Source organism: Anolis carolinensis, unplaced genomic scaffold (genome assembly GCF_035594765.1).
Source record: "Anolis carolinensis isolate JA03-04 unplaced genomic scaffold, rAnoCar3.1.pri scaffold_15, whole genome shotgun sequence".
Taxonomy (NCBI): Eukaryota; Metazoa; Chordata; class Lepidosauria; order Squamata; family Dactyloidae; genus Anolis; species Anolis carolinensis.
Genome location: NW_026943826.1, coordinates 13,469,132 through 13,496,324, shown reverse-complemented (window position 1 = coordinate 13,496,324; position 27,193 = coordinate 13,469,132). Strand labels below are relative to the sequence as shown.

The 27,193-nt window shown below is 45.5% G+C and overlaps 1 protein-coding gene across 1 annotated transcript in view; it reads left to right on the top strand.

Moving 5' to 3' along the window:
• Positions 1-27,108, top strand: part of chd5 (chromodomain helicase DNA binding protein 5) — a 27,748-nt gene extending 640 nt beyond the window's left edge. Inside the window, exons 2-42 of the mRNA XM_062965601.1 lie at positions 488-633; positions 725-925; positions 1,519-1,637; positions 1,770-2,011; positions 2,351-2,475; positions 2,563-2,686; positions 2,925-3,091; positions 5,910-6,125; positions 6,232-6,435; positions 6,611-6,822; positions 7,408-7,539; positions 7,691-7,802; positions 9,276-9,467; positions 9,546-9,746; positions 11,235-11,372; positions 11,503-11,624; positions 11,721-11,894; positions 12,414-12,555; positions 12,689-12,820; positions 13,774-13,891; positions 14,142-14,266; positions 15,223-15,454; positions 15,783-15,908; positions 16,422-16,594; positions 17,000-17,174; positions 17,262-17,354; positions 18,184-18,272; positions 18,377-18,510; positions 18,847-18,991; positions 19,326-19,485; positions 19,951-20,030; positions 20,368-20,494; positions 20,930-21,004; positions 21,596-21,733; positions 22,211-22,319; positions 22,512-22,644; positions 23,487-23,682; positions 23,880-24,043; positions 25,372-25,486; positions 25,931-25,971; positions 26,150-27,108. Of these exons, the coding sequence (XP_062821671.1) occupies positions 488-633; positions 725-925; positions 1,519-1,637; positions 1,770-2,011; positions 2,351-2,475; positions 2,563-2,686; positions 2,925-3,091; positions 5,910-6,125; positions 6,232-6,435; positions 6,611-6,822; positions 7,408-7,539; positions 7,691-7,802; positions 9,276-9,467; positions 9,546-9,746; positions 11,235-11,372; positions 11,503-11,624; positions 11,721-11,894; positions 12,414-12,555; positions 12,689-12,820; positions 13,774-13,891; positions 14,142-14,266; positions 15,223-15,454; positions 15,783-15,908; positions 16,422-16,594; positions 17,000-17,174; positions 17,262-17,354; positions 18,184-18,272; positions 18,377-18,510; positions 18,847-18,991; positions 19,326-19,485; positions 19,951-20,030; positions 20,368-20,494; positions 20,930-21,004; positions 21,596-21,733; positions 22,211-22,319; positions 22,512-22,644; positions 23,487-23,682; positions 23,880-24,043; positions 25,372-25,486; positions 25,931-25,938 (5,816 nt within the window). The 3' untranslated portion in view covers positions 25,939-25,971; positions 26,150-27,108. The remainder of the gene's footprint in view (positions 1-487; positions 634-724; positions 926-1,518; positions 1,638-1,769; positions 2,012-2,350; positions 2,476-2,562; positions 2,687-2,924; positions 3,092-5,909; positions 6,126-6,231; positions 6,436-6,610; positions 6,823-7,407; positions 7,540-7,690; positions 7,803-9,275; positions 9,468-9,545; positions 9,747-11,234; positions 11,373-11,502; positions 11,625-11,720; positions 11,895-12,413; positions 12,556-12,688; positions 12,821-13,773; positions 13,892-14,141; positions 14,267-15,222; positions 15,455-15,782; positions 15,909-16,421; positions 16,595-16,999; positions 17,175-17,261; positions 17,355-18,183; positions 18,273-18,376; positions 18,511-18,846; positions 18,992-19,325; positions 19,486-19,950; positions 20,031-20,367; positions 20,495-20,929; positions 21,005-21,595; positions 21,734-22,210; positions 22,320-22,511; positions 22,645-23,486; positions 23,683-23,879; positions 24,044-25,371; positions 25,487-25,930; positions 25,972-26,149) is intronic.
• Positions 27,109-27,193: the final 85 nt, after the last annotated feature.

The following is a 27,193-nucleotide window of genomic DNA, read 5'->3' as shown; positions in this document are numbered from 1 at the left end:
TCCTTCCTTCCTTCCTTTCCTTTTTCCTTCCTTCCTTCCTTCCTTCCTTCCTTCCTTCCTTCCTTCCTTCCTTCCTTCCTTCCTTCCTTCCTTCCTTCCTTCCTTCCTTCCTTCCTTCCTTCCTTCCCTTTTTCCTTCCTTCCCTTTTTCCTTCCTTCCCTTTTTCCTTCCTTCCTTCCTTCCTTCCTTCCTTCCTTCCTTCCTTCCTTCCTTCCTTCCTTCCTTCCTTCCCTTTTTCCTTCCTTCCTTCCTTCCTTCCTTCCTTCCTTCCTTCCCTTTTTCCTTCCTTCCTTCCTTCCTTCCTTCCTTCCTTCCTTCCTTCCTTCCTTCCTTCCTTCCTTCCTTCCCTCCTTCCTTGAATGGCAGACCCGGGTTGGACTAGATGTCCTTTGAGGGTCCCTTCCCTCTCTGGGATTCCATAATGTCGTGAACTGGGGGGTCCCTTCCCCTCGTTGACCCCACTTCCTTCCCTTCCTCCTCCTCCCAGAAGACGAGGAGGGTCTTCTGGAGGCTCTGGAGGACTTCTACCCGGACGAGGATCTCCTGAAGAAGAAGAAGAAGCAGAAGCCGCCCAAGAAGCCCAAGGAGCCCAAGGAGCCCAAGGCCGCCAAGGCCAAGCGGAAGAAGAAGGAGGTGAGGTCGAATCCCAGGAGAGTGGAGATCTTCTCTTCCTTCCTCCTTCCCTTCTTTTCTCCAACCCGTTCCCCTTTCTTCGGAAACGCAGGGGACCTTCGACGTGGACATCCCGGAAATCGAGGAGGAGCCGGTCTTGAGGGAGAAATCGGAGAGCGAAGGCAGCGACTATTCTCCCAACAAGAAGAAGAAGAAGAAGCTGAAGGAGAAGAAGGAGAAGAAGGCCAAGCGGAAGAAGAAGGCCGAGGAGGAGGAGGAGGAGCAGGAGGACAACGAAGACGGAGGGCTGAAGGTAGGTTCACTCATCGCCTCTGGGCTCTTGTTGTTGTTATACACACACACGTGCACAGCCTTTATTGGCACACACCAACAAAATCAACACACAAGAGAAAGACACAGATAGAAATGTGAAGATTAATAAAAAGATGAAGATGAGATGCCATGACTTCATACTCACATGGAACAAATGAAGTGGTAGGGGAACAAGTTGCCTTTTCCGCAAGAGTCAGGTTATGAAAGTCATGATCTCAAAGTCTGTTCTTATGGAATGAATAACGTGGTAGGGGAACAAGTTGCCTTTGCCGCAAGAGTCAGGTTATGAAAGTCATGATCTCAAAGTCTATTCTTATGGAATGAATGACGTGGTAGGGGAACAAGTTGTCTTTGCCACAAGTCAGATCGTAAGGCCTGACCAAAGCAAAAGAAAAGTGGGGACTCACACGGAACTAACGACGTGGTAGGGGAACACGTTATGCCTTTTCCGCAAGAGCCAGGTTATGAAAGTCGTGATCCCAAAGTCTGTTCTTATGGAATGGATGACGTGGTAGGGGAACAAGTTGCCTTTGCCGCAAGAGTCAGATCATAAGGCCTCTTTCTCTCGCCTAGGAGCCCAAAACGTCTGTGCAGCTGATGGAGGAGTGGGGCCTGGACGACGTGGACTACGCGTTCTCCGAGGAGGACTACCACATGCTGACCAACTACAAGGCCTTCAGCCAGTTCCTGAGGTGGGCTGCACTTCCTCCTGTCCCGTCACAACAACCTCCTTCCCTTTCCGTTCTTTGCTCATATTTTCCGACCACATCTTCCCATTCCTCTTCTAACAACGTCTTTCCTCTCTTCTTCTTCTTCCTCTCCAGGCCGCTGGTGGCCAAGAGAAACCCCAAGATCCCCATGTCGAAGATGATGACCGTCTTGGGCGCCAAGTGGAGGGAGTTCAGCGCCAACAACCCTTTCAAAGGAAGCTCCGCGGCGGCTGCGGCGGCGGCTGTAGCCGCGGCCGTGGAAACGGTGGCTGTGGCGCCCAACCTGCCGACTCCTGGGCTCCAACCCTCCCTCCCGCCCCCGCCCCTCCGGAAAGCCAAGACCAAGGAAGGCAAAGGTAACCGAACCCGCTCTGGTTTGTAGTCCGAACTTTAGTTTCTAAATACGCTTCGGATATGGCTTCTGAAATTCCAAATTTCCGATTTCCGACTCTTCTGAATACGCTTCAGATATGGCTTCTGAAATTCCAAACTTCCGATTTCCTTCCAATTTCCGACTCTTCTGAATACGCTTCGGATATGGCTTCTGAAATTCCAAACTTCCGATTTCCTTCCAATTTCCGACTCTTCTGAATACGCTTCGGATATGGCTTCTGAAATTCCAAACTTCCGATTTCCTTCCGATTTCCGACTCTTCCGAATTGTTTGCACATGCCTAATGCCTTCTTTTCCCGTAGGTCCTGGCGTCAAGAAGAAAGTCAAGAGTGCCAAGGACAACAAGAAGAAGGGGAAGGCGAAGAAGCCGGGGTCCCTCAAGTTCCGCTTCGGTGGGATCGCCAGCAAGAGGAAAAAGGGCTCCTCGGTGAGAATGGCGGTCTCCCAAGGAGTGGGGTCTTCCATTCAACTTCGGACCTTTCCTCCCACCATTCCTAACAACTTTTCCTTGCAGAGCGAGGAAGAAGAGCGGGACGAGTCGGACCTGGACAGTATCAGCGTCCACAGCGTGTCGGTCCGGTCCGAGGCCTCCTCCGGCCAGAGCAAGAGGGGCAAGAAGCGGAAGAAGAAGAAGAAAAGTACGTGGTCACCTAGTATTCCTAATGACGAGTCTCTCTCTCTCTCTCTCTCTCTCTCTGTATATATATATATATATATATATATATATATATATATATATATATAGACTAGCTGTGCCCGGCCACGCGTTGCTGTGGCGAAGTATGATGGTATGGGAAATAAAGTATTGCGGAATTGGTGGTAGTTAAGGTAAAGGGTAAAGGTTTTCCCCTGACATTAAGTCCATTTGCCACCCAGCCGAAGAAGGTGACGGCTACGAGACGGACCACCAGGACTACTGCGAGGTGTGCCAACAAGGCGGGGAGATCATCCTGTGCGACACCTGCCCCCGTGCCTACCACCTGGTCTGCCTGGACCCTGAGATGGAGAAGGCCCCCGAGGGCAAGTGGAGCTGCCCGCACTGCGTAAGAGACCTCGCTTTGGTACCAGCCGGTCTTATCTATCTATCTATCTATCTATCTATCTATCTATCTATCTATCTATCTATCTATCTATCTATCTATCATTGGTTGGACTGGATGGCCTTTGAGATCTCTTCCAGCTTTTGGAAGCTATCTATGTATCCATCTATCTATCCGTCCATCTATCTGTCCGTCTGTCCATCCATCTATCTATCTTGCTATCTATCTATCTATCTATCTATCTATCTATCTATCTATCTATCTATCTATCTATCTATCTATCATTGGTTGGACTGGACGGCCTTTGAGATCTCTTCCAGCTTTTGGAAGCTATCTATGTATCCATCTATCCGTCCATCTATCTGTCCATCTGTCCATCCATCTATCAATCTATCTTGCTATCTATCTATCTATCTATCTATCTATCTATCTATCTATCTATCTATCTATCTATCTTGCTATCTGTCTGTCTGTCTGTCTGTCTATCTATCATTGGTTGGACTGGATGGCCCTTGAGATCTCTTCCAGCTTTTGGAAGCTATCTATGTGTCCATCTATCTATCCGTCCATCTATCTGTCCGTCTGTCCATCCATCTATCTATCTTGCTATCTGTCTATCTATCTATCTATCTATCTATCTATCTATCTATCTATCTATCTATCTATCTATCTATCTATCTATCATTGGTTGGACTGGACGGCCTTTGAGATCTCTTCCAGCTTTTGGAAGCTATCTATGTATCCATCTATCCGTCCATCTATCTGTCCATCTGTCCATCCATCTATCAATCTATCTTGCTATCTATCTATCTATCTATCTATCTATCTATCTATCTATCTATCTATCTATCTATCTATCTATCTATCTTGCTATCTGTCTGTCTGTCTGTCTGTCTATCTATCATTGGTTGGACTGGATGGCCCTTGAGATCTCTTCCAGCTTTTGGAAGCTATCTATGTGTCCATCTATCTATCCGTCCATCTATCTGTCCGTCTGTCCATCCATCTATCTATCTTGCTATCTGTCTATCTATCTATCTATCTATCTATCTATCTATCTATCTATCTATCTATCTATCTATCTATCTATCATTGGTTGGACTGGACGGCCTTTGAGATCTCTTCCAGCTTTTGGAAGCTATCTATGTATCCATCTATCCGTCCATCTATCTGTCCATCTGTCCATCCATCTATCAATCTATCTTGCTATCTATCTATCTATCTATCTATCTATCTATCTATCTATCTATCTATCTATCTATCTTGCTATCTGTCTGTCTGTCTGTCTGTCTATCTATCATTGGTTGGACTGGATGGCCCTTGAGATCTCTTCCAGCTTTTGGAAGCTATCTATGTGTCCATCTATCTATCCGTCCATCTATCTGTCCGTCTGTCCATCCATCTATCTATCTTGCTATCTGTCTATCTATCTATCTATCTATCTATCTATCTATCTATCTATCTATCTATCTATCTATCTATCATTGGTTGGACTGGACGGCCTTTGAGATCTCTTCCAGCTTTTGGAAGCTATCTATGTATCCATCTATCCGTCCATCTATCTGTCCATCTGTCCATCCATCTATCAATCTATCTTGCTATCTATCTATCTATCTATCTATCTATCTATCTATCTATCTATCTATCTATCTTGCTATCTGTCTGTCTGTCTGTCTGTCTATCTATCATTGGTTGGACTGGATGGCCCTTGAGATCTCTTCCAGCTTTTGGAAGCTATCTATGTGTCCATCTATCTATCCGTCCATCTATCTATCTATCTTGCTATCTGTCTATCTATCTATCTATCTATCTATCTATCTATCTATCTATCTATCTATCTATCTATCTATCATTGGTTGGACTGGACGGCCTTTGAGATCTCTTCCAGCTTTTGGAAGCTATCTATGTATCCATCTATCCGTCCATCTATCTGTCCATCTGTCCATCCATCTATCAATCTATCTTGCTATCTATCTATCTATCTATCTATCTATCTATCTATCTATCTATCTTGCTATCTGTCTGTCTGTCTGTCTGTCTATCTATCATTGGTTGGACTGGATGGCCCTTGAGATCTCTTCCAGCTTTTGGAAGCTATCTATGTATCCATCTATCTATCCGTCCATCTATCTGTCCATCTGTCCATCCATCTATCTATCTATCTATCTTGCTATCCATCTATCTATCTATCTTGCTATCTGTCTGTCTGTCTGTCTGTCTATCTATCATTGATTGGACTGGATGGCCCTTGAGATCTCTTCCAGCTTTGGAAGCTATCTATGTATCCATCTATCTATCTGTCCGTCTATCTGTCCGTCTGTCCATCCACCTATCTATCTTCCTGTCTATCTTTCTATCTCTTATAGGATAGACTGGATGGCCTTTGAGGGCCCCTTCCAACTCTGGGATTCTACCTATGGACCCATCTACCCACCTATCTCCCCATCTATTTATCTCTCTATCCATCTCCCTATCTATATCATATGGGTTGGACTGGATGGCCCTTGAGGTCTCTTCTGTGTATCTATCTACCTATCCATCTGTGTGTCTGTCTGTCCGTCCTTCAATCTATCTGTCTGTCCATGCATGCATCCATCCATCCATCTTTCTATCTCGTATAGGATGGACTGGATGGCCTTTGAGGGCCCCTTCCAACAATGGGATTCTACCTATATTCCCATCTCCCCATCTATCTCTTATGGGTTGGACTGGATGGCCCCTGAGGTCCCTCCCACTCTAAGAATCTTATCTATCTATCTTTTGTGTGTTGGACTGGGTGGCCCTTGGGGTCTCCTCCCACTTGACTCCTTGTCCCTTCCAGGAGAAGGAGGGCATCCAGTGGGAGCCGAAAGACGATGACGAGGAGGACGAAGACCTTTGCGAGGAAGCGGACGACCACATGGAGTTCTGCCGGGTCTGCAAGGACGGTGGGGAGCTGCTCTGCTGCGACACGTGCCCGTCCTCCTACCACATCCACTGCCTCAACCCGCCGCTGCCAGAAATCCCCAACGGCGAGTGGCTCTGCCCGCGGTGCACGGTACGTGTTCTGGCTTCATACCCTCCAACAGTCTCAAAACCTGTGTCTGAGTGAAATCACCCAGTTTTGTAATGACTTTTGAACCAGGTGTTTTATGACTCCCTAGTGCCCACCACTGAAAGGCAAAGTCCAGCGGATTCTCCATTGGAAGTGGAAGGAATCTTCTCCTCTGCTGAGCTTGGACTCAACGGACCCCGAGTTGGCTCTTCTTCCTCCCCCAAAGCCCCGAGAAGGGCCCCCCGAGCGTGAATTCTTCGCCAAATGGGCCGGCCTCTCGTATTGGCATTGCTCTTGGGTCAAAGAACTGCAGGTGAGTAAGAGGAAAGTAGGTGCAGATGCCTACATGTTGCCCTCCATCCTTCATTCTGCAACACCGCCTTCTTGGAAATGTGTGTAATAACGACTTTTGATGTGGGGCAACGGCTTTGTTTTGGCCCCATACTGTTGCTATGCAGCGTGTGTTCGACTGAGGCTCTTTCTTGCAGCTGGAGCTGTACCACACGGTGATGTTCCGCAATTACCAAAGGAAAAACGACATGGACGATCCACCGCCCTTTGACTATGGATCCGGTGACGAAGACGGGAAGATCGAGAAGCGGAAGAGCAAGGACCCCCATTACACCAAGATGGAGGAGAGATTCTACCGCTACGGGATCAAACCCGAGTGGATGATGGTTCACCGGATCCTCAACCACAGGTATGTATGTGTGGCACCTGCAAGAGAGGCATTTTGGTGTAGCAACTCCTGGTTGAACGGAAATGGCTTTGGGTTGCTCAAAGAAGGGCAAACAAAATCATCAAAAGTCCTCTCCTGGCCATGAATGAATGCAGAGATCCCCCAAAACAATGGCGGGAGACAAACATGATGCAACTGGACACCAATCCAGTTGTAATTCAAAAATATCCTCACAAGGGAAAGGGATGAATCGCTTTCTGAAAGCGCCTCTCCCAAGATCTGTCACGACCCAGTGACTATATCATCTGCATAGCGTTCATTCCGGGATCATTGTGGGTGGAAAAACATTGAATCCGCTATAGCCATAGTTCCCAAACTTTGGTCTTCTTGGTATTTGGGGTTTCAGAAACCTAAATGGTCAGGGATTCAGTCCAAAAGACCTGTAGTACCAAAGTTTGGGGACCACTAAATAACAGCGCTGAAATGCCAATTTGGGAATGGGATTTGGCAATCTTGAGTTTAAGCTTCAGAGTAGATCCCAAAGTGGAGTGACCATTCCTCCGCTCTGTGTTTATGAACCTTGTGGCCAATTCCTCTGCCTTCCAGCTTCGACAAGAAGGGAGACGTCCACTATTTGATCAAGTGGAAAGACCTGCCCTATGACCAGTGCACTTGGGAGGTGGACAAGATCGACATCCCATACTATGAGAACTTCAAGCAGCTCTACTGGCATCACAGGTGCGGATAACACATCGCAGGGTCACGTACCAAGGACCTGTGTGGGTGAAACGCGGAATCGTAGCATTATATGTATGTGGTGTGGAAGAGGGTGCACATTTTCGTGCCTTGTTTCCAGTCTCTTTTCCACCCTTTTACCCTTTTTTACCAGGGAGAGGATGCTGGGAGAAGAGAGCAGCCAGATTTCCAAACACTTGAGCCCGAGAGATAAGAAACTGATGGACGACAAAGTGGAGCGTCCCCCGGAAACTCCACTCGTGGATGTATGTTATGGAAGAAAGACCCTCAAAATCTCAAATATGAACGCAATCTCAAAAGCTACAATTGCAACAGCCACTAACCTCCTAACTTTTAGGAGAAGTAACTTTTCTAATAGGTGTTTACAAGAAACTGCAAGAGTATATACAGTAGAGTCTCACTTATCCAACACTCGCTTATCCAACGTTCTGGATTATCCAACGCATTTTTGTAGTCAATGTTTTTAATATATCGTGATATTTTGGTGCTAAATTCGTAAATACAGTAATTACTACGTAGCATTACTGCATATTGAACTACATTTTCTGTCAAATTTGTTGTATAACATGATGTTTTGGTGCTTAATTTGTAAAATCATAACCTAATTTGGAGTTTAATAGGCTTCTCCTTAATCTCTCCTTATTATCCAACATATTCGCTTATCCAACGTTCTGCCGGCCCGTTTATGTTGGATAAGTGAGACTCTACTGTATTAGAAAACACAAGGGCTAGAACAAGGATAGGAACGGGTTGGTTGCTGGACTATAGTTCCCAGCATGCCTGGCGATGGCGAGGGAAATTAAATGCCCATCTAACAATGTGAATGGGATAAATTCACCTAATAAAAGAAAATTATTTAATCAAATCAAAAAAGGGAATTATGATTTAATACCATTACAGGAGACTCACATATCACAGAAACATGTAGCCCACCCAATAAAATAATATTTAATCAAATCAAAAAAGGGAATTATGATTTAATACCATTGCAGGAGACTCACATATCACAGAAACATGTAGCCCACCCAATAAAATAATCTTTAATCAAATCAAAAAAGGGAAGTATGATTTAATACCATTACAGGAGACTCACATATCACAGAAAGATGTGGCCCACCAAATAAAATAATATTTAATCAAATCAAAAAAGGGAATTATGATTTAATACCATTACAGGAGACTCACATATCACAGAAACATGTAGCCCACCCAATAAAATAATATTTAATCAAATCAAAAAAGGGAATTATGATTTAATACCATTGCAGGAGACTCACATATCACAGAAACATGTAGCCCACCCAATAAAATAATATTTAATCAAATCAAAAAAGGGAATTATGATTTAATACCATTACAGGAGACTCACATATCACAGAAACATGTAGCCCACCCAATAAAAAATCTTTAATCAAATCAAAAACAGGAATTATGATTTAATACCATTACAGGAGACTCACATATCACAGAAACATGTGGCCCACCTGTCACAAAAGAATATCAGAAAATAATTTTATTCATTGGCAATAGGAAAAAAAAGAGTAGTGATTGTGTTAATTCCAAACTATTGGCAGAATTGGCATTTAAGGATGAAGAAGGGAAAATCATAGCAATTAAAATTGTCTTGTTTTATGAGAGGAGGGTGTGAAATTAAATATAATAATAATAATAATAATAATAATAATAATAATAATAATAGTATCTTTCCATCCTGACAGCCGACAGTGAAGTTCGACAAGCAGCCGTGGTATATCAACACAACGGGAGGAACGCTGCACTCGTATCAACTGGAAGGGCTGAACTGGTTGCGGTTCTCTTGGGCTCAAGGGACGGACACGATCCTGGCCGACGAAATGGGCCTCGGGAAGACCGTCCAGACCATTGTGTTCCTTTACTCCCTGTACAAAGAGGTAAGATCCGTCCGACCCGGGGTCGTTTCCAGGTTTTGCTGCCGCGGTCACTCACCAGAAGCTTCTTTGCTTCCGAAGGGTCACTCCAAAGGGCCGTACCTGGTCAGCGCCCCGCTTTCCACCATCATCAACTGGGAGCGCGAGTTCGAGATGTGGGCGCCCGAGTTCTACGTGGTCACCTACACGGGGGACAAAGAGAGCCGGGCGGTCATCCGGGAGAACGAGTTCTCCTTCGAGGACAACGCCATTCGGGGCGGAAAGAAAGTCTTCCGGATAAAGGTGAGCCTCCAGTTTTCTTGGGACGTTTCTAAGCTTCTTGTGGAGCCCCAAAAATATATATATATGTGTGTTGTGTATGTATAATATATATATCTGTGTGTGTGTATATGTATATAATATTATATATATATTTATATGTGTATATCTAAATATATAAAAGAGTGATGGCATCACGGCGACCCACAAAACAACAAAACTACAGGCCCCCCCAACCTCGAAATTTGACAACACAACCCATCATCCATGCCTCTAGGTTGATACAACAAAAAGAAAAGAAAAATAAAGTCCTACTTAAAGGGAGAGCAATAATTGTTTTTAACCAATTGCTGCCACTTAGAAGGCTAAGCTCCGCCCACTTGGTCTCCTAGCAACCCACTCAGCCCAGTGTTAATAAAAGAATAAAAAAATAAAATAAATACAAATAATACAATAAAAATAATTAAAAACACTAAAAAAATTAATACAATAAAATACTATAACAAAATAACTAAAAATAATACAACAAAATAATAAAATATAATAAATAAAAAAGATAAGTTACAATAAAATTAATTTATAAAATACAAATAACGTCAAATAAAAATTCCACAACAACTTTTAACCAATACCACCACCACTTTGCCACAGCAACGCGTGGCTGGGCACAGCTAGTCTATATATATATATATATATATATATATATATATATATATATATATATATGTTTATATACCAGGCATGTTCCGGGCCATGGCCAGAGGGATAGAAAGTGTTTTTGCAATAATAATAATAATAATAATAATAATAATAATAATAATATGTTTATATATCAGGCATGTTCCGGGCCATGGCCAGAGGGATAGAAAGTGTTTTTGCGAACTAACTCACACAATCCCAACTAAGGAAATAAGGAACAATACATTACTTAAAACTAAGAACAATTGTAAACAGTTTATTGCAATGGTGGTAATACTAATAATAATAATAATAATTTAGTTATTTCAGCTTTATTGGTTGGTTTGTTGGTTGATTTATTATTGCTGTAATGTTCCTGTTTTTATGCTATGGTTTATGTACTATGTATGTACTTAGTATGTGATATTTTATATTTTAACTATGTTGATTGGGCTTGTCCCCATGTAAGCCGCCCCGAGTCACTTCGGGGAGATGGAGATGGGGTACAAAAAAAGTTGTTGTTGTTATTATTATTATTATTATTATTATTATTATTATTATTATTATATTATAATAGGGTCTATTCAGTCCAGCCCCCTTCTGCATTCATTCAAGAAAAGCACAATGTACCCTCAACAGATGTCCATCCAGGCTTTGTAATAATAATAATAATAATAATAATAATAATAATAATAATAATAGCAGGAACCCCAGGGGCTCCGTAGGGCACAGTCTGAGAACCTCTGCTCCAAGCTATTGTAACCGTTGGAAGCCACCACAGACTCTCACTGGTGCTCTCGGTCTCCCTGGTCCTTGTTCTCGTGTCTCCTCCAGAAAGAAGCCCAAATCAAGTTCCACGTCCTGCTGACCTCCTACGAACTCATCACCATCGACCAGGCCATCTTGGGCTCCATCGAGTGGGCCTGCCTTGTGGTGGACGAAGCCCACCGGCTGAAAAACAACCAGTCCAAAGTCAGTGAAAGACACCTGATTGTCGTAACACGTGCTTTGCCTCCTCCTCTTTTGCTTTGTTTTATTGTGGGTTTCCTTTGCTCTTGGGGTCCCAGACTCCCCCAATTTCTGTCCCAACTTTCTACCCAAGTTCTTCAGGGTCCTCAACAGTTACAAGATCGACTACAAGCTGCTCTTGACGGGGACGCCGCTGCAGAACAACCTGGAGGAGCTCTTCCACTTGCTCAACTTCCTCACCCCAGAGAGGTTCAAGTGAGTAATTCGGGGTCCTTGTGGGTGGGCCGGGTGCTGCCCCCAGCATTTGGGGTCCGCCCCCTTGAGCGGTGACTTCTCGCTCCCCTCTGTCAGCAACCTGGAGGGCTTCCTGGAGGAGTTTGCGGACATCTCCAAGGAGGACCAGATCAAGAAGCTGCACGACGTGCTGGGGCCCCACATGCTGCGGCGGCTCAAGGCCGACGTCTTCAAGAACATGCCCGCCAAGACCGAGCTCATCGTCCGAGTCGAGCTCAGCCAGATGCAGAAGTACGAGCGAGGACGTGCGAGGGGCACACTTATAAGAAGCGGGATATGCGTGGGGTACACTTGTGGGATGTGGAGGGACATACGGGGTCCACACTTGTGGGATGTGGGGGGGACATACGAGGTCCACACTTGTGGGATGTGGAGGGACATACGAGGTCCACACTTGTGGGATGTGGGGGGGACATACGAGGTCCACACTTGTGGGATGTGGGGGGGACATACGAGGTCCACACTTGTGGGATGTGGGGGGGACATACGAGGTCCACACTTGTGGGATGTGTAAGGGACACAGTTATAGTAGTGTGAGGAGCACACTAATGGGGTGTGTAAGAGGCACACTAGTGGGGCGTGTAAAGGACACACTAGTGTATGTGTGAAGGGCACCCTTCCGGCACATATTAGGGGCAAACTTGTGTTTCACGCACAAACAGACTTTGCGCAGAATCTCTTTCCTTGCGACTGCTCTCCCCGTTGCTTTGTTGGTCTAACTTCCGCTCTGTTTTCTCGTGACTCCCGCAGGAAATACTACAAGTTAATCCTGACGAGAAACTTTGAGGCCTTGAATTCTAAAGGCGGCGGCAGTCAAGTCTCCCTCCTCAACATCATGATGGACCTCAAGAAGTGCTGCAACCACCCGTACCTTTTCCCGGTGGCCGCCGTGGTAGGTCTCTTGTGTTTGACGTACCACTATTGCCAACAGATGACATCCCAGTGAACCTGAACTGGGGACAATGGATGCGAGTGGCAGGAATCTGGAGCCAAGGCTTCCTTCACTTTCTTCACCTTCTTCCCAGGAAGCCCCGGTCTTGCCGAACGGCTCCTATGACGGAAGCTCCCTGGTGAAATCCTCAGGGAAGTTGATGCTGCTGCAAAAGATGCTGAAGAAGCTGCGGGATGGTGGCCATCGGGTGCTCATCTTCTCCCAGGTGAGGGTGTGTGAAACGGTAAAATCCGTACCATTTTCGTTCCGGTAAGTTTCCGGTAGGATTCGCGCTAATGGGGAAAATTTAGAGGCTCGTTTCTCCATCATCTTTTGGCCTATCAGGATTAAACTTGGCACACGCGTAGGACACATTTATGACTGCAAGCCTGCCAAGTTTCAGAACTTTTCACCAATCCACTGATTTTTATTCGGGATCTGTAATTCTGTTGTTGTTCCAGTAAGTTTCCGGTAGGATTCGCGCTAATGGGAAAAATTTAGAGGCTCGTTTCTCCATCATCTTTTGGCCTATCAGGATTAAACTTGGCACACGTGTAGGACACATTTAGGACTGCAAGCCTGCCAAGTTTCAGAACTTTTCACCAATCCACTGATTTTTATTTGGGATCCGTAATTCCGTTGTCGTTCCGGTAAGATTCCGGTAGGATTCGTGATAATGGGGAAACTTTAGAGGCTCGTTTCTCCATCATTTTTTGGCCTATCAGGATGAAACTTGGCACACGTGTAGGACACATTTATGACTGCAAACGTGCCAAGTTTCATAGCCTTTCGGCAATCCTCAGATTTTTATTCGGGATTTGTAATTCCATTTCCATTCTGGTAAGATTCCGATAAGATTGGCATCCATGAGGAAACTTTAGCCATTTGCTTCATCGTCATTTTTAGGGCTATCAGTCCAAAAGTTTGGCAGATCTCCAGGAACGCAGAGTCTGGTCACCCACCTCTTTCTCCAAGGATGGAGAAAATGGTCTATTTAGCAGAAAGGCAGATTTGCAGGGAACACAATCCGGCCCACGTTTTGTTCTCTTTTCCAGGAGAAGGAAGAAGGGGTGGTTGGTTATTCATGGAGAATGGATGGATGACTGGATGAGGAACATTGAGTCTAACCCAGTTCTGTTGTGCACACTCTCGATTTCGCATCCTTTCCATTCCGTCTAGATGACCAAAATGCTCGACTTGCTGGAGGACTTTTTGGAATACGAAGGGTACAAATACGAGCGCATCGATGGCGGGATCACCGGAGGACTGAGGCAAGAAGCCATTGACCGGTTTAACGGTACTTCGCTTTGGCTTGAATTTCATAGGGTTTTCTGATGCTCGGTGAAACAGAGCTTCCATGCCTGGGATTTGTTGACAGTCTCCTGTCCAAGTCCTAAGAAGGGCCGACCCCACACTTGTCTTTCACGATTTGATGGGATCTGATGCTTTTAGGGTATTGAGGATTTCACGTTCTGTCTTCTTCTAACCCTTCATCCTTCCTTGACTCTTTTCCTTTCCTTCCGTTCCTCCTTCTTTCTCATTCCCAGCTCCTGGAGCTCAGCAGTTTTGTTTCTTGCTTTCCACCCGGGCCGGCGGTTTGGGCATCAACCTTGCGACGGCAGATACCGTTGTTATTTATGACTCGGACTGGAATCCCCACAACGACATACAGGTCGATTATAATTTCTTCTCTTGCTTACTCGACTCGCCCTCTCTCCCTTTCACTCCTCTTCTTTATATTCTCTTTATCCATTGGTTGTATCAGCCAGTGTCCCTTACTGATAACCTATCAGCAGGTGGCTATGTAAGGAAGATAAAAAGTTCCATCTTCCTCTCTCCTGAGTGACTCATTGCGAGTATCTGTCTATTCTGTATGCGACTCTCTGAGGATTTGATTGTAAGCACAAGCAAGAAAGTGGATCTGCGTATCCTGATTGCACATTTGTATGTATTGCAACGGTGAATATTAAAGCTTCTGGATTTTTTTTGGTGAAAACCTGAATCTAAACAGTGTTTAGATGCTTTTATCTAGTTTTTAACATGACTGATATTTTATACTGGCTTTTTACCGGTTATATTTTGCAAGCTCTGTTTTATACTCCATGCATCCTGCTTGTAACTGTGGAATTTTATAGGATTTCTATAGATGCTTGGTTGATATTTTTTCTTATGTTTTTTAAATGACTGATCTTATACATTGGCATTTTACCGGTAATTGTGCAGTTCCCAGCACATGTTGCATGTGTGCTGCTACACCTCACAATGTATAGTTTACATGTTCTGTTTTATCCTGCTTGCATCCTACTTTTAAGTGTTGGATTTTAGAGTGTTTTGTATAGATGTTTGTTTGATGTTGTCTCTGTGAATGCATATGACCATTGGTCGGAGCATTAATAAATTGATTGATTGATAGTGTGTAGATAAGGTCAGATGCCGGACTCTGCTGAGAGACAGGCCGAAGCGTGTTTTTGCTGAGAAAGGACTCTGTTGTATTTTGCTCGCTTCTGGGACACTTGTTATCCAGAATGCAGCGGTTCAGGGAGGTCATGATTTGGAAACTATAAATCACTTCCTGCAACACAGTTGCCCCCCACAACTTTGGACCTTTCTTTGCCTCCCCCTCCATAGGCTTTCAGCCGGGCGCACCGGATCGGCCAGAACAAGAAGGTGATGATCTACCGCTTCGTGACCCGGGCCTCGGTGGAGGAACGCATCACGCAGGTGGCCAAGCGCAAGATGATGCTGACTCACCTGGTAGTCCGGCCCGGGCTGGGCTCCAAGTCGGGATCCATGACCAAGCAGGAGCTGGACGACATCCTGAAATTCGGGACAGAGGAGCTCTTCAAGGACGACGTGGAGGGTAAGAGAGGAGCCATAAAAGTGTTGGCCTGGTGCGGATCTTTGAAATCGAGGAGTGAGTCTCCTCGTATAATTATTATCTGCTCGACTTTGAAAATCCTTCAATACCAATATTTCACAATCTGGGAATATACAGGTTGTGCTGAACTACAATTGGTAAGATACCAAAAAACGGGGAGCCGTTCCCTGCTTTTCTTGTTGTTGTTGCTTGGATTTGTATTTGAAAACCTGGGATTGCAAACAAGATGAACTCAACCAGTTCCATTTGTTGGAAGAAGATCTTGTACTTCCAGGGAGTTGAGGTTCTACAAGGTCTTTTTCTCTTCCAGCCATGTTGTCTCAAGCCCAACGAATCGGCCTGCCGGAGGTGGTGAACCCTTTCGCCGAGGCGCCGGTTTCGAAAGGAGGGGCAGTGACCCCCGGCATCAAGAAAAAACATGGCGGCCCTCCACCGGGTATGTGAAACCACCCACCCGACTCGAGAAATTCCAACTGTTGAAAATACGAGGCATTTTAAGATTATTAAATTCAGTTCTGTTTTCGTTCTGTTTTCAAATACCCCCAAGTTCTGCTTTTGGGAAGATTCTTCCTGAAATGGAAACTGAGCTCAGGGTTCTGAATGACGAATCCAAATGGCCCCCATTCTAATCTCCTAAAATTTTCCTGAAAACAGAATGGGGTTCACTCGAAATTTGAAACCAAAACGCAACGGATTCACACATTCCTTCTCGAGATTCATAGAGAGAGCGTATTAAATCCAAAAAGAATGCACAGGCCCTGATTTTTATCTTGAACCTTCCACTTGCAAGCAATTCTTGGCTTTCGTTGCTCCTTGTCCACAGTGGCCTCTGTGAGTTGTGTCTGGGTAGCGTTCCGCATCCCAAATGGCATGACGGAGAAGCGATACTTGCACAAATCCCGCTCTGGAAATCACGCGATGGGATCAACTCCGTCTCTCTTGTTTGCAGGTGACAACAAAGATGTGGAGGACAGCAGCGTGATCCATTACGACGACGCGGCCATCTCCAAACTCTTGGACCGCAACCAGGATGCCAGCGACGACACGGAGCTGCAGAACATGAACGAGTATCTCAGCTCTTTTAAAGTGGCCCAGTATGTTGTGAGAGAAGAGGACGGTGTGGTAATGTGCCCCGGCATCGTGGATTTCCTTCTGCATTTTTATCCGTTCGGTTGTCCGATTACAAAAAAAGCAAACGGGCACCTCCTTATGCCGTAATAACCCTTAAAAATAATGTCAAGCCTCTCTATACGCTACTTTTGGGTGCACATTGTAGGATTGATGCAATTTGACACCACGGAATAACGAGAGCTATCTCTCACCAAAAGTGTCCTCCAAATAGAGATCAAAACAATCTCCGAAAGTGAGTAAATCTCCCTCTCGGTTCCTTAGAAACACTTGGCTACTTGGGGTCCTATTTATTGCAGATTTAACCACATCATGGGATAAATGGGAGCGAGTTTTTCCTTATTTTTGGAAGTTCCCGAGAATGTTGTGTGCAAAATCCCATTCGGTTCCTTCTCGCAGGAGGAGGTGGAGCGAGAAATCATCAAGCAGGAGGAGAACGTGGACCCTGATTATTGGGAGAAGCTCCTGCGGCACCATTACGAGCAGCAGCAGGAGGATCTCGCCCGCAATCTCGGTAAAGGGAAGCGGGTCCGGAAGCAGGTCAACTACAACGACACCTCGCAAGAGGACCAAGGTGATCGCAGGGACGTCGGGGGCAAACGGGACGGCATCCGGATCTCCCCGAACAGGGGTCTCACCCCTTCTGAATCTTCCTTTCCAGAGTGGCAGGACGAACTTTCGGACAATCAGTCGGAGTACTCCATTGGCTCCGAAGACGAGGACGAGGACTTTGAGGAGCGGCCCGAAGGCCAGAGTGAGTCGACCGTGCCTTTTCTCGCTCCCGACGGTCAGATCCGGTCTCTCTCTGTTTCTTTTAGAGCTCACAAAGCTTTGTTTAAATTTTTATTATTTTAGAAATTATAACAGACATTCATGAAAGTGAAAAACAAGAAGTAAAATAAAATACACACATATTAAAAAAAGAAAAAATACAGAAAGATATAAAGATTTGCACTGTAGTGTACAGCCAGCGCTTGTTAAACTAATGGATATTCACAGTGGCTGTACCGTTGTTATACCTTAACTTGACCTTGTCCCCCTAACTCCTCACCCGAGAACCCAACACCCTAGACCTCCGATACCCCTCAGTAAGTGTCACGTAACTAACCATCTACTACCCATGTATCTTCTTTCGCGAAATCCCCTTTATGGCATTCATCAAATCTACCTTTGTCTTCTTTTCCAGATACCCAAGTGCCAACCTCCATTTGTTTACAAAATCCTCATTATTTCCTCCTCTGTTACTATTTGTCAGCTTGGCCATTTGGATATATCCCCCCAGTTTATCTCTCCAGTCTTTAATACCTAGCTCTTCTTCGCTCTTCCATGTTTTAGCTATTATTAGTCTTGCTGCAACAAAACAAGCTTTGTTTAAGAGAAAACATGAACAAGTGATCATGTTATCACTGTTACCAGGACCGCCAAACATAAGACTTTCAATATTCCGCATGCAATTACCCCAATGAAGTCTCTGTACGGGCATGACATGTAGCTATGCTTCACCCCAAAGTATGTGGATGACACACCCTCCTTCAAAGGATCCTGACCCCCAATTGACTGTGAATTTTTCTGATCTCTTTTAGGTGGCCGGAGGCAATCCCGGCGGCAACTGAAGAACGACCGGGACAAGCCGCTCCCACCGTTGTTGGCACGGGTGGGGGGTAACATTGAGGTAAGCCTCGTTTTGCTCTACTTCTGGTCTAGAGGAGCCCCTTTGTAAAGTTTGCATTAGAAACCAGAGCGGATTGGCTGCCACCCCGTTGCCTTTTTTTGCAGGTTTTGGGCTTCAACGCCCGCCAGCGCAAGGCCTTCCTGAACGCCATCATGAGATGGGGAATGCCTCCCCAGGATGCCTTCAACTCCCACTGGCTGGTGCGGGACCTGCGCGGGAAGAGCGAGAAGGAGTTTCGGTACTATAAAGCCCACCTTTCTAGACTTTCAGTTGGAAGGGATCCCCAAGGGTCTGGCCACAAGGGGAGCTGCCACTTCACCATCCACTTGTGACACCGAGTCCTTGATGGAGTATTTCATTCTTCCACACGCTGCTGGAAGGTTTTTATGATGTCGTAAATTAGTTAAATTAGCTTCGTCGCATAAAGCGGTACTTAAATTTCCTACTTGACAGGTGCAACTGTCTTTCGAGCTGCTTAGGTCGACAGTGAGCTAGGCTATTAATGGTCGGGAGCTCAATCTTTGGCTTTCATAGTAAAATTCTGTTCTCTTCCGCCGTCTTGTTTCCTCCGTAGAGCCTATGTCTCCCTGTTCATGCGCCACTTGTGTGAGCCCGGAGCGGACGGCGCAGAGACCTTTGCGGATGGCGTTCCCCGAGAAGGGTTGTCACGCCAACATGTCCTGACTCGCATTGGCGTCATGTCGCTGGTCCGGAAGAAGGTGGGTGAGACCTCAGCATGCAGGCGAGCTGGCAAACACCACGTTCCACAAGCAGGCCACCTTGCCGAACCCGATTTGCTCTTGTAGTTCTTGGTCTCGATCTCAGAAGGAAACGAGTTCCCATTCTAACTCCCATTGAAGATTCGTGCCCAACGAACCAACAAAATTGGATCTTGTGTGCATTTTATATATGGACGATTTGGTAGATTTATTACAACTTTCTTTAGGATATCTCTTTCCCAACTCCATGTGCTGACTGGGATTGGACGGGTTTTGTACCTCAGGTTTCCATCCTACAAATAAAGGGGTCCTTTTCCCCCCCTCTCTATCCCAGGTTCAAGAGTTTGAGCCCGTGAATGGGAAATACAGTACTCCAGACCGCATTCCCGAAGTCCTGGAGATCAAGAAGTCTGGCGAACCGCCCTCTTCGGACCCGAACACCCCCGTCCCGGCCAGTCCGGCTCATGCGCCGACGGGAACGCTGATTCAGCCAGGTAATCAAAGAAGACTTGTGGACTAGGGGTGTGCAAAATTATCATTACGCCTTGTAAGTCAGATCAAATTCGTTAAATTCATGCGTACGAATCAATATTAGAAACATGCCGAAAAGGAATGGGATTCTAGAATCGATTGCAAATGCCTATTGGGTACCAAACGGACCACTTAGGAGATTTAGCTGCTTTGAGTCCCCATATTAGGAGAAATACAAAGAAATATGATGATGGTGATGATACTGATATTTGGGGTCCCAAAACTAGCAGGACTTGAGGTTAATCGGGGTTCACCATTAATGGAGAAATAGTGTTAATGGAGGTCACATTTCGCCCATCCCGAATGTTGTATTTGCAGAATTTAATGCTTCCGGTGCCAGCCCAGGAGGCCAACTCTTGCACTACTTTTCTTATATTTTAATGTTCATTTTTGAGCTCGGCCACATGCATTTTTGTTGTTTTCCGTAGTTTCGGACAAAGCGGAAGCTCAACCGGGGCTCTCCGAAGAGAAGGAACAAAGCGAACTGTGGTCCAAGAAGGACAACCAGGTAAAGTCAAGTGTCACTTGGATTGACTTCCCGTGTTGGCATCCAAAAATACGCAGGACGTTTCGGTTTTGGCATCGGTTGAAATCCCGTACGATTCCGCACTCGGAAACGGGTATCTGAAAAAAACAAAAATCGCGACCAAATCGACGTACAATGTTTGCGATTAAAATTATTTTCAAATCTCGAGGTTGTCGGTTTCAGCGCCGGGAGATCCGGGCATCCCAATGAAAGCTCAATTGATTTACCGTGTTAGAATCCTTTCAAAATCTAGATCTTTGCCTGTGTTGGAAACTTGATTCACGAGTCAGAAACGGGTCCGGTTTTGCATTGCGTTCAGGCACCAGGGAATGGCGAAAAGGCGGAGGAGAAGGACGTGGTTGCAGTGGCAGAGAGCCAAACGAAATCCGGAGAGGAAAGTGCCACCACGGAAAGGACAGAGGCCTTGGCGGAGCCGCCGGTGCAAGGCGAGTTTTATGCAAATGTACAACATCAAACTTATTAAAGAAAGAAACTTCCAGGTCTTTGCAAACCCCCGATTTTTCTACTACATATATGTGTAGTAAAAAAATTAATTATTTAGCATGTTCTAAGAAAGCCAGATATATAAGGGCCAGGATTTATTAGTAGCCAGCTGCAACAAATCACTACCAACTGAGATTGAAGCCCGGGTTGGATTGAGTTCCTGACCATTAATAGTCTATCTCGCTGTTGATCTAAGCAGCTCGAAAAACAGTTGCATCTCTCTAGTAGACAATTCTAGGCTTTATGCGGGGAGGCTAATTTAACTAATTTACGACCGATAAATCATGTGGGAAAGTTCAGGAAAGAGTATTTTAGGAAGTTCTTTCCGCATCCGTAACACTAACGGGCTTTTGATTTCCATGTTGCTGGTCCCACAGATGAAGCTGCTCCGGAGAAGGAGAGAAATCCTGTGGAAAAGCCGGATCTGAATACCGACAAAGACAGCAAGCCAGGTACATGCCGTCTCTCTCTGCACTCTTCACATGCTCCGTTTGCAAAGGGTCAGGTGGCCATTTTGCAAATTTGCCATTCTGCAAATACTAGGTCTGCGCAAGCAACGAAAAAAAAGTTTCAATACTCGTTAATAAATTTCCTTATCGTAAGTCTAACGAAGTAAGACTTACGAAACTTCATGAGCACTTCCTTATGTTCTTCGCACGCCGCTGACAATTTTATGGTGTCATAAATTAAGTTAAATTAGCTTCCACACATTAAGCGGTACCTAGAATTTCCTACTCAACAGATGCAACTGTCTTTCGAGCTGCCTAGGTCAACAGCAAGCTAGGCTATTAACAGTCGGGAGCTTTAACTCCGACCGTACTTCGAATCAATGACCTCATGGTCAGTGGTGATTTATTGCTGCGGATACTAACCAGCTGCGTCACAGCCCAGCCTATTCTTAGGATGGTATCTTCAGCCTCTGTAGCTCTCAGTCATACACCTTTCATACAATTTCATCCAATCCACACATCGCATTTATCACACTTTTACTATTGCTAGCCTCGTTTGTCCCAGCCTTATATCTCTCCTTCCGTTTTGCTCAGCCGAGGAGGTGAAGGAAGAGGAGAAAGAGCAGGCCGAGGCTCAGCAAAACGGCGAAAAGGAGAACGAGGAAGACGGCAAGAAGGACGACAAGAACAGCACCCGCTTCATGTTCAACATCGCGGACGGTGGCTTCACGGGTATGTTTTTGCAAAGAGGCTGAAAATGAGGGGATGGTTCGGAGGTTGTGAGGAATGATGGGCTTTCCGGTGTGGGATATGATGGGATTTTGGATCATGATTCTGTCTGGGAGGATGAGTCTTTGTCTGGTCAGATAGAATCAGCTTCAGAGCAGGGAGGAGATGGAGATGCTTTGGCATCGGAAGAGAAGACCTTTCTCCTAGTCGTTCCTTGGCAACAGAAGATAAGGAGCCGGAAAGGGAAGAGTAGGAGTCGGATTGCGGAGGTCACAGAGATTTTGTGAGAAATCCTTGAACAGAGCAGGTGTCAAAGGCATGACTTCATGGCTTGTGGACCTTCAATTTCAGTGTTAGAGCAGGAAACAGGTCTTTGAGAGGGTTTTGAGTCTCCTTGTTGGAATGAACGAATACTTCTAAGTATTGTAGGGCTCTGGGCTTGCCGAGATCATGCAACGAGTGTCTCCACTTGCTTTGCAGAGCTGCACACACTTTGGCAGAACGAGGAGAGGGCCGCGGTCTCTTCGGGGAAGGTCTACGACACCTGGCATAGGCGTCACGACTACTGGCTCCTGGCGGGCATTGTCACGTATCCTTTGCGGGACACGGAGGCCGCCGGGCACCTCGGAGTGCGGACACGTGGCTGAATTGTTGGAGTTCGATGTCATAAATACTTTTCAAACATTAAGAAGCATCTAAACGTTTCTTTTATTTCATTCATACTAACAAAGGTGAATTACGTTTCCAGCTTTTGTGTTTTCCCTTAATGCTGAGCGCTCAGCCACGGCTACGCTCGTTGGCAGGACATCCAGAACGACCCCCACTTCGTCATCCTCAACGAGCCCTTCAAGTCGGAAATCCACAAAGGGAACTATCTGGAGATGAAGAACAAGTTCTTGGCTCGGCGTTTCAAGGTGGGTTAACGAATTACGTTCGTGGAGGGGCTGCTCATGTGGCCTCGTCTTACGTGGCCCTCACGTCTTCCATAGACCACTTAATAATAATAATAATAATAATAATAATAATAATAATAAGTTTATATCCCACCTCCATCTCCCCTGAAGGGGACTCGGGGCAGCTTACATCAAAATCAAAATACAAGCGATGATAAAATATAAAACATCAAAGGACAACAACAGAAACCAATCATAAAATATACACAATAGGCGAAAAAACACAACACGGAATTAAAACATCAAATTAAAAACAATGAGGTTGCAATAGTGGATAAGCAAGGTGCACATTATGAGTAACAAATTCGTAAATAGATAAAGTGCAATAGAATCATTTAAGGCCACATTAATCCAACCTTTTCCTAGTAGGGGTGTGTAAATCGGCACAAAACCATTTTCGATCCGTTTTCGATCCCGTTTTCGATCCCATTTTCAGCTAACTCCTCATCCTGTTTACCAAGAAATTGCTGAAATTGGTGGCGGGTGGGGTGTCCCTTTTTTTATTCCGGGAAAGATCCAGCCCAGTGGCTACAACAGGGAAACGTTAGAGGTTCGTTCCTCAAGTCATTTGAAACCTACTTCAGTTTTAGACCCCATTTACAACGGCAGGCCTGCCAAGTTTCAGAACAATTCACCAAACTACCGATTTTTTGGAATTATTTTAAGTTTTTACCATAACATATTCAAAAATAACTACAAGAGAGGGTTCTGGGAATTGTTGCGGACAGCCCTACCTCCTAGGGTAGCGTAAATGGCAATGCCAAGTCGAGCCTGCGTAACTCTTGTTTTGTGCTTGACCGCAGTTGCTGGAGCAGGCCTTGGTGATCGAGGAGCAGCTCCGCCGGGCGGCCTACCTGAACATGAGCCAGGACCCCAGCCACCCCGCCATGGCCTTGAACGCCCGCCTGGCCGAAGTGGAGTGCCTTGCCGAGAGCCACCAGCACCTCTCCAAGGAGTCCCTGGCGGGGAACAAGCCCGCCAACGCCGTCCTCCACAAAGGTGGGTCTCTCTCCTCGGAAAGCCGTAGTTTGTGTAGTTGAATACACTTTTGCCAAGTTTTTATGATACAACCAATTAGGAAATGACATTGATCACCCAGGAACAAAATTCATACACATATACAACCCACGGAAGCCCGATTCTGACTTTTGGGAGCCAAAGGAGATCCCGTCAGGTTCTAACGCCTTGTCTTTCAGTCCTGAACCAGTTGGAGGAGCTCTTGAGTGACATGAAGGCCGACGTGACACGACTCCCTTCCATGCTGTCCCGCATCCCGCCGGTTGCCGCTCGCTTGCAAATGTCCGAGAGGAGCATCCTCAGCCGCTTGACCAACCGGGGCAGTGACCCCAACAGCCAGCAGGTAACTATACCCTAACTCTGACCCGCTACTCTCGCCACCCTTACTAACCGGAATCCATAACCCTAACCCAAAAATCCTAACACTAACTGCCAACAATACTCTCACCCATCCTAACACTAACCGGAACCCCTAACCCTAACCCAAAAATTCTAACACTAACTGCCAACAATACTCTCACTAACCTAACACTAACCGGAACCCCTAACCGGAACCCCTAACACTAACCGGAACCCCTAACTCAAAAATCCTAACACTAACTGCCAACAATACTCTCACCCATCCTAACACTAACCGGAACCCCTAACCCTAACCCAAAAATTCTAACACTATCTGCCAACAATACTCTCACAAACCCTAACACTAACCCTAACCCCTAACCCTAACCCAAAAATCCTAACACTAACTGCCAACAATCCTCTCACCAACCCTAACACTAACCGGAACCCCTAACCCTAACCCAAAAATCCTAATACTAACTGCCAACAATACTCTCACCAATCCTAACACTAACCGGAACCCCTAACCCTAACCCAAAAATCCTAACACTAACTGCCAACAATACTCTCACTAACCCTAACACTAACCGGAACCCCTAACCCTAACCCAAAAATCCTAATACTAACTGCCAACAATACTCTCACCAATCCTAACACTAACCGGAACCCCTAACCCTAACCCAAAAATCCTAACACTAACTGCCAACAATACTCTCACTAACCCTAACACTAACCGGAACCCCTAACCCTAACCCAAAAATCCTAATACTAACTGCCAACAATACTCTCACCAATCCTAACACTAACCGGAACCCCTAACCCTAACCCAAAAATCCTAACACTAACTGCCAACAATACTCTCACTAACCCTAACACTAACCGGAACCCCTAACCCTAACCCAAAAATTCTAACACTAACTGCCAACAATACTCTCACCAATCCTAATACTAACCGGAACCCCTAACCCAAAACCCTAACAGTAACCACCAGCACTACCCTCACCAACCCTAACACTAATCGGAACCCCTAATCCTAACTCAAAAATCCTAACCCTCACCTTAACTCCTAAAATCCTAATCGCTAACCATAACTGCAACCGTAACACCCGAACCCCAATCCTAACGCCAAAACCCTCCTAAAACCCTAATCCCTAACCCAAAAAACTCTAATCCTAACCGTAAATTCCTAACCCGTAACCCTAACTTTAACCGTAACCCTGATATGTGCCTCTCGAACCCAGCTTTGAGTTCAGGCTTCGAAAGGGCTCTCCCAGGTGGCGGGTCTTTTCAGCACTCCACGGATATCATACTCCGCTTTTCCCGTCCGCCCAGGCTTCCTTCGGTTCCTCCCAGATCTATGGCAACAACTTTGGGCCCAATTTCCGGGGTCCGGGACCGGGCGGGCTTATAAACTACAGCCAGATGCCTTTGGGACCTTATGTGACCGGTGAGTCCTTTCCTGTTTCTCTTTTTCTCTCTTTACTCTTATAAGAGGCCAGATGTAGAATTGCAGTAGGCGAGTCGACTCTTTTCTTTTCCATGCATAGATTTTATTTACAACATTTATTTATTTACAACATTTATACTCCGCCCTTCTCATCCGAGGGGACTCAGGGCGGCTTAGAAAAATTGGCAAAATTTAATGCCCAAAATGCAATCATAAAAACAAAACAATATAAACAAATCCATTAATAACATTGTTAAAACACATTATAAAAACCTTAAAACCGTATATATAATTAATTCCATTCGTCCGAGATAGATAGATGTTAACCTGCTTGAAAGGCTTTCTCCTTCTGTCTCCTTCCTATTTCTAAAGTCGAGACTGCAATGCAAAATAAATAAATAGGATTGCAATAGATAAGTTTGTCCTTTTCTTTCCTATTTGTAGATATTTAACCGTTTGCAAGAGTTCCCCCATTGCTGCGAAAGGTAAAGTCCTGCGTCTTATTCCGATACGAATGTCGCATGGCTTATTTTGTTGACTTAGACCGTTTCGAGCCCACCGCTTGGCTAACTAAAGGCTTGCAAATTATATCAGGGCCCCCAAATTAATCAATCAATCGAAAGAACTAACAACATCTCATTCATTTAATGCCTTCCTTTCTAGTAAATCATCTCCGAACCCACCGGATACCAAGAGTTCCCCCAAAGATGGGTCGGTGAGGATTGGCGTATCATCATCCGCGAACGAGATTACAGCCGGGTTCGGCAACCTGTGCTCGGCTCGCTTGGAAAGCGCTTTTTCACCCTCCTCTGAAGAAGAGGACGGGACTCCCATTTCATGAACTCTGTTGAGAGGATGGATTTGTTTTCCTTCTGCCTCTGTCCGCTCCCCCCCCCCCCCCGCTCCCCCGGTACTCTCTTCTTTGCACTTTCTTCACAAGACTGGATTGAAAGGGGATTATTATTGAGTTTTTTTAGTCAGGTCATCGCTGTTTGGACCGGGCACTTGGATCAAATGTATTTGGGCCGAATACCGATTTGTAAAAACCAAAATGTTTGGGTGGTTGTGGGCACAGGAAGTAATGGGGACCCGCATTACGACTCCCCAAAAGCTACCTTAACTCATAAAAGAACGACCCCACAATTCCAGGATAGTGGAACCTTAAAACAAGCACCTGAAACGGAAAGTCCCACTGATTTCGCCATTGGGTTTAAGCATAGAAAGTAGGGCTGTGCAAAGCTTCAGAAGTCCGTTTTGCAATTCAGAGATTTATATGATGTGTTAATACAAATCTCCAAATTACTAATTGGATTGAAACCCCTGGATAAGAAATAAAATTATGTTACTGTGGCAAGAAAAATAGATGCAGGGTCCAGGGAAGTAAGACGTAGGTCATACGAAAAGTGTTTCGCTCTACTTATCGCTCCTCGTTTTATCATTTCTGCAGCGCCAACAAGTGGGACACGCAAAGCAATGTTCATTCTCCTCCTTCCGGGTGCGTCGAATATAATTTCCCCCTCCGGCTGTGTGTTTCTCTCTCTCCCCTCCCCCCATCGCACTTTGTATTCTCCCCCGTTCTTAAATTTTTATTTGACATTTTAATAAATCATTTTGAAAACGAAGCCATGGGGATAGTCCTGTGATTATTTCCTCACTCTTTCAGGCTTACGGGGGTTTGGATTACGCAAATGCCAAAACCGGAAGGCG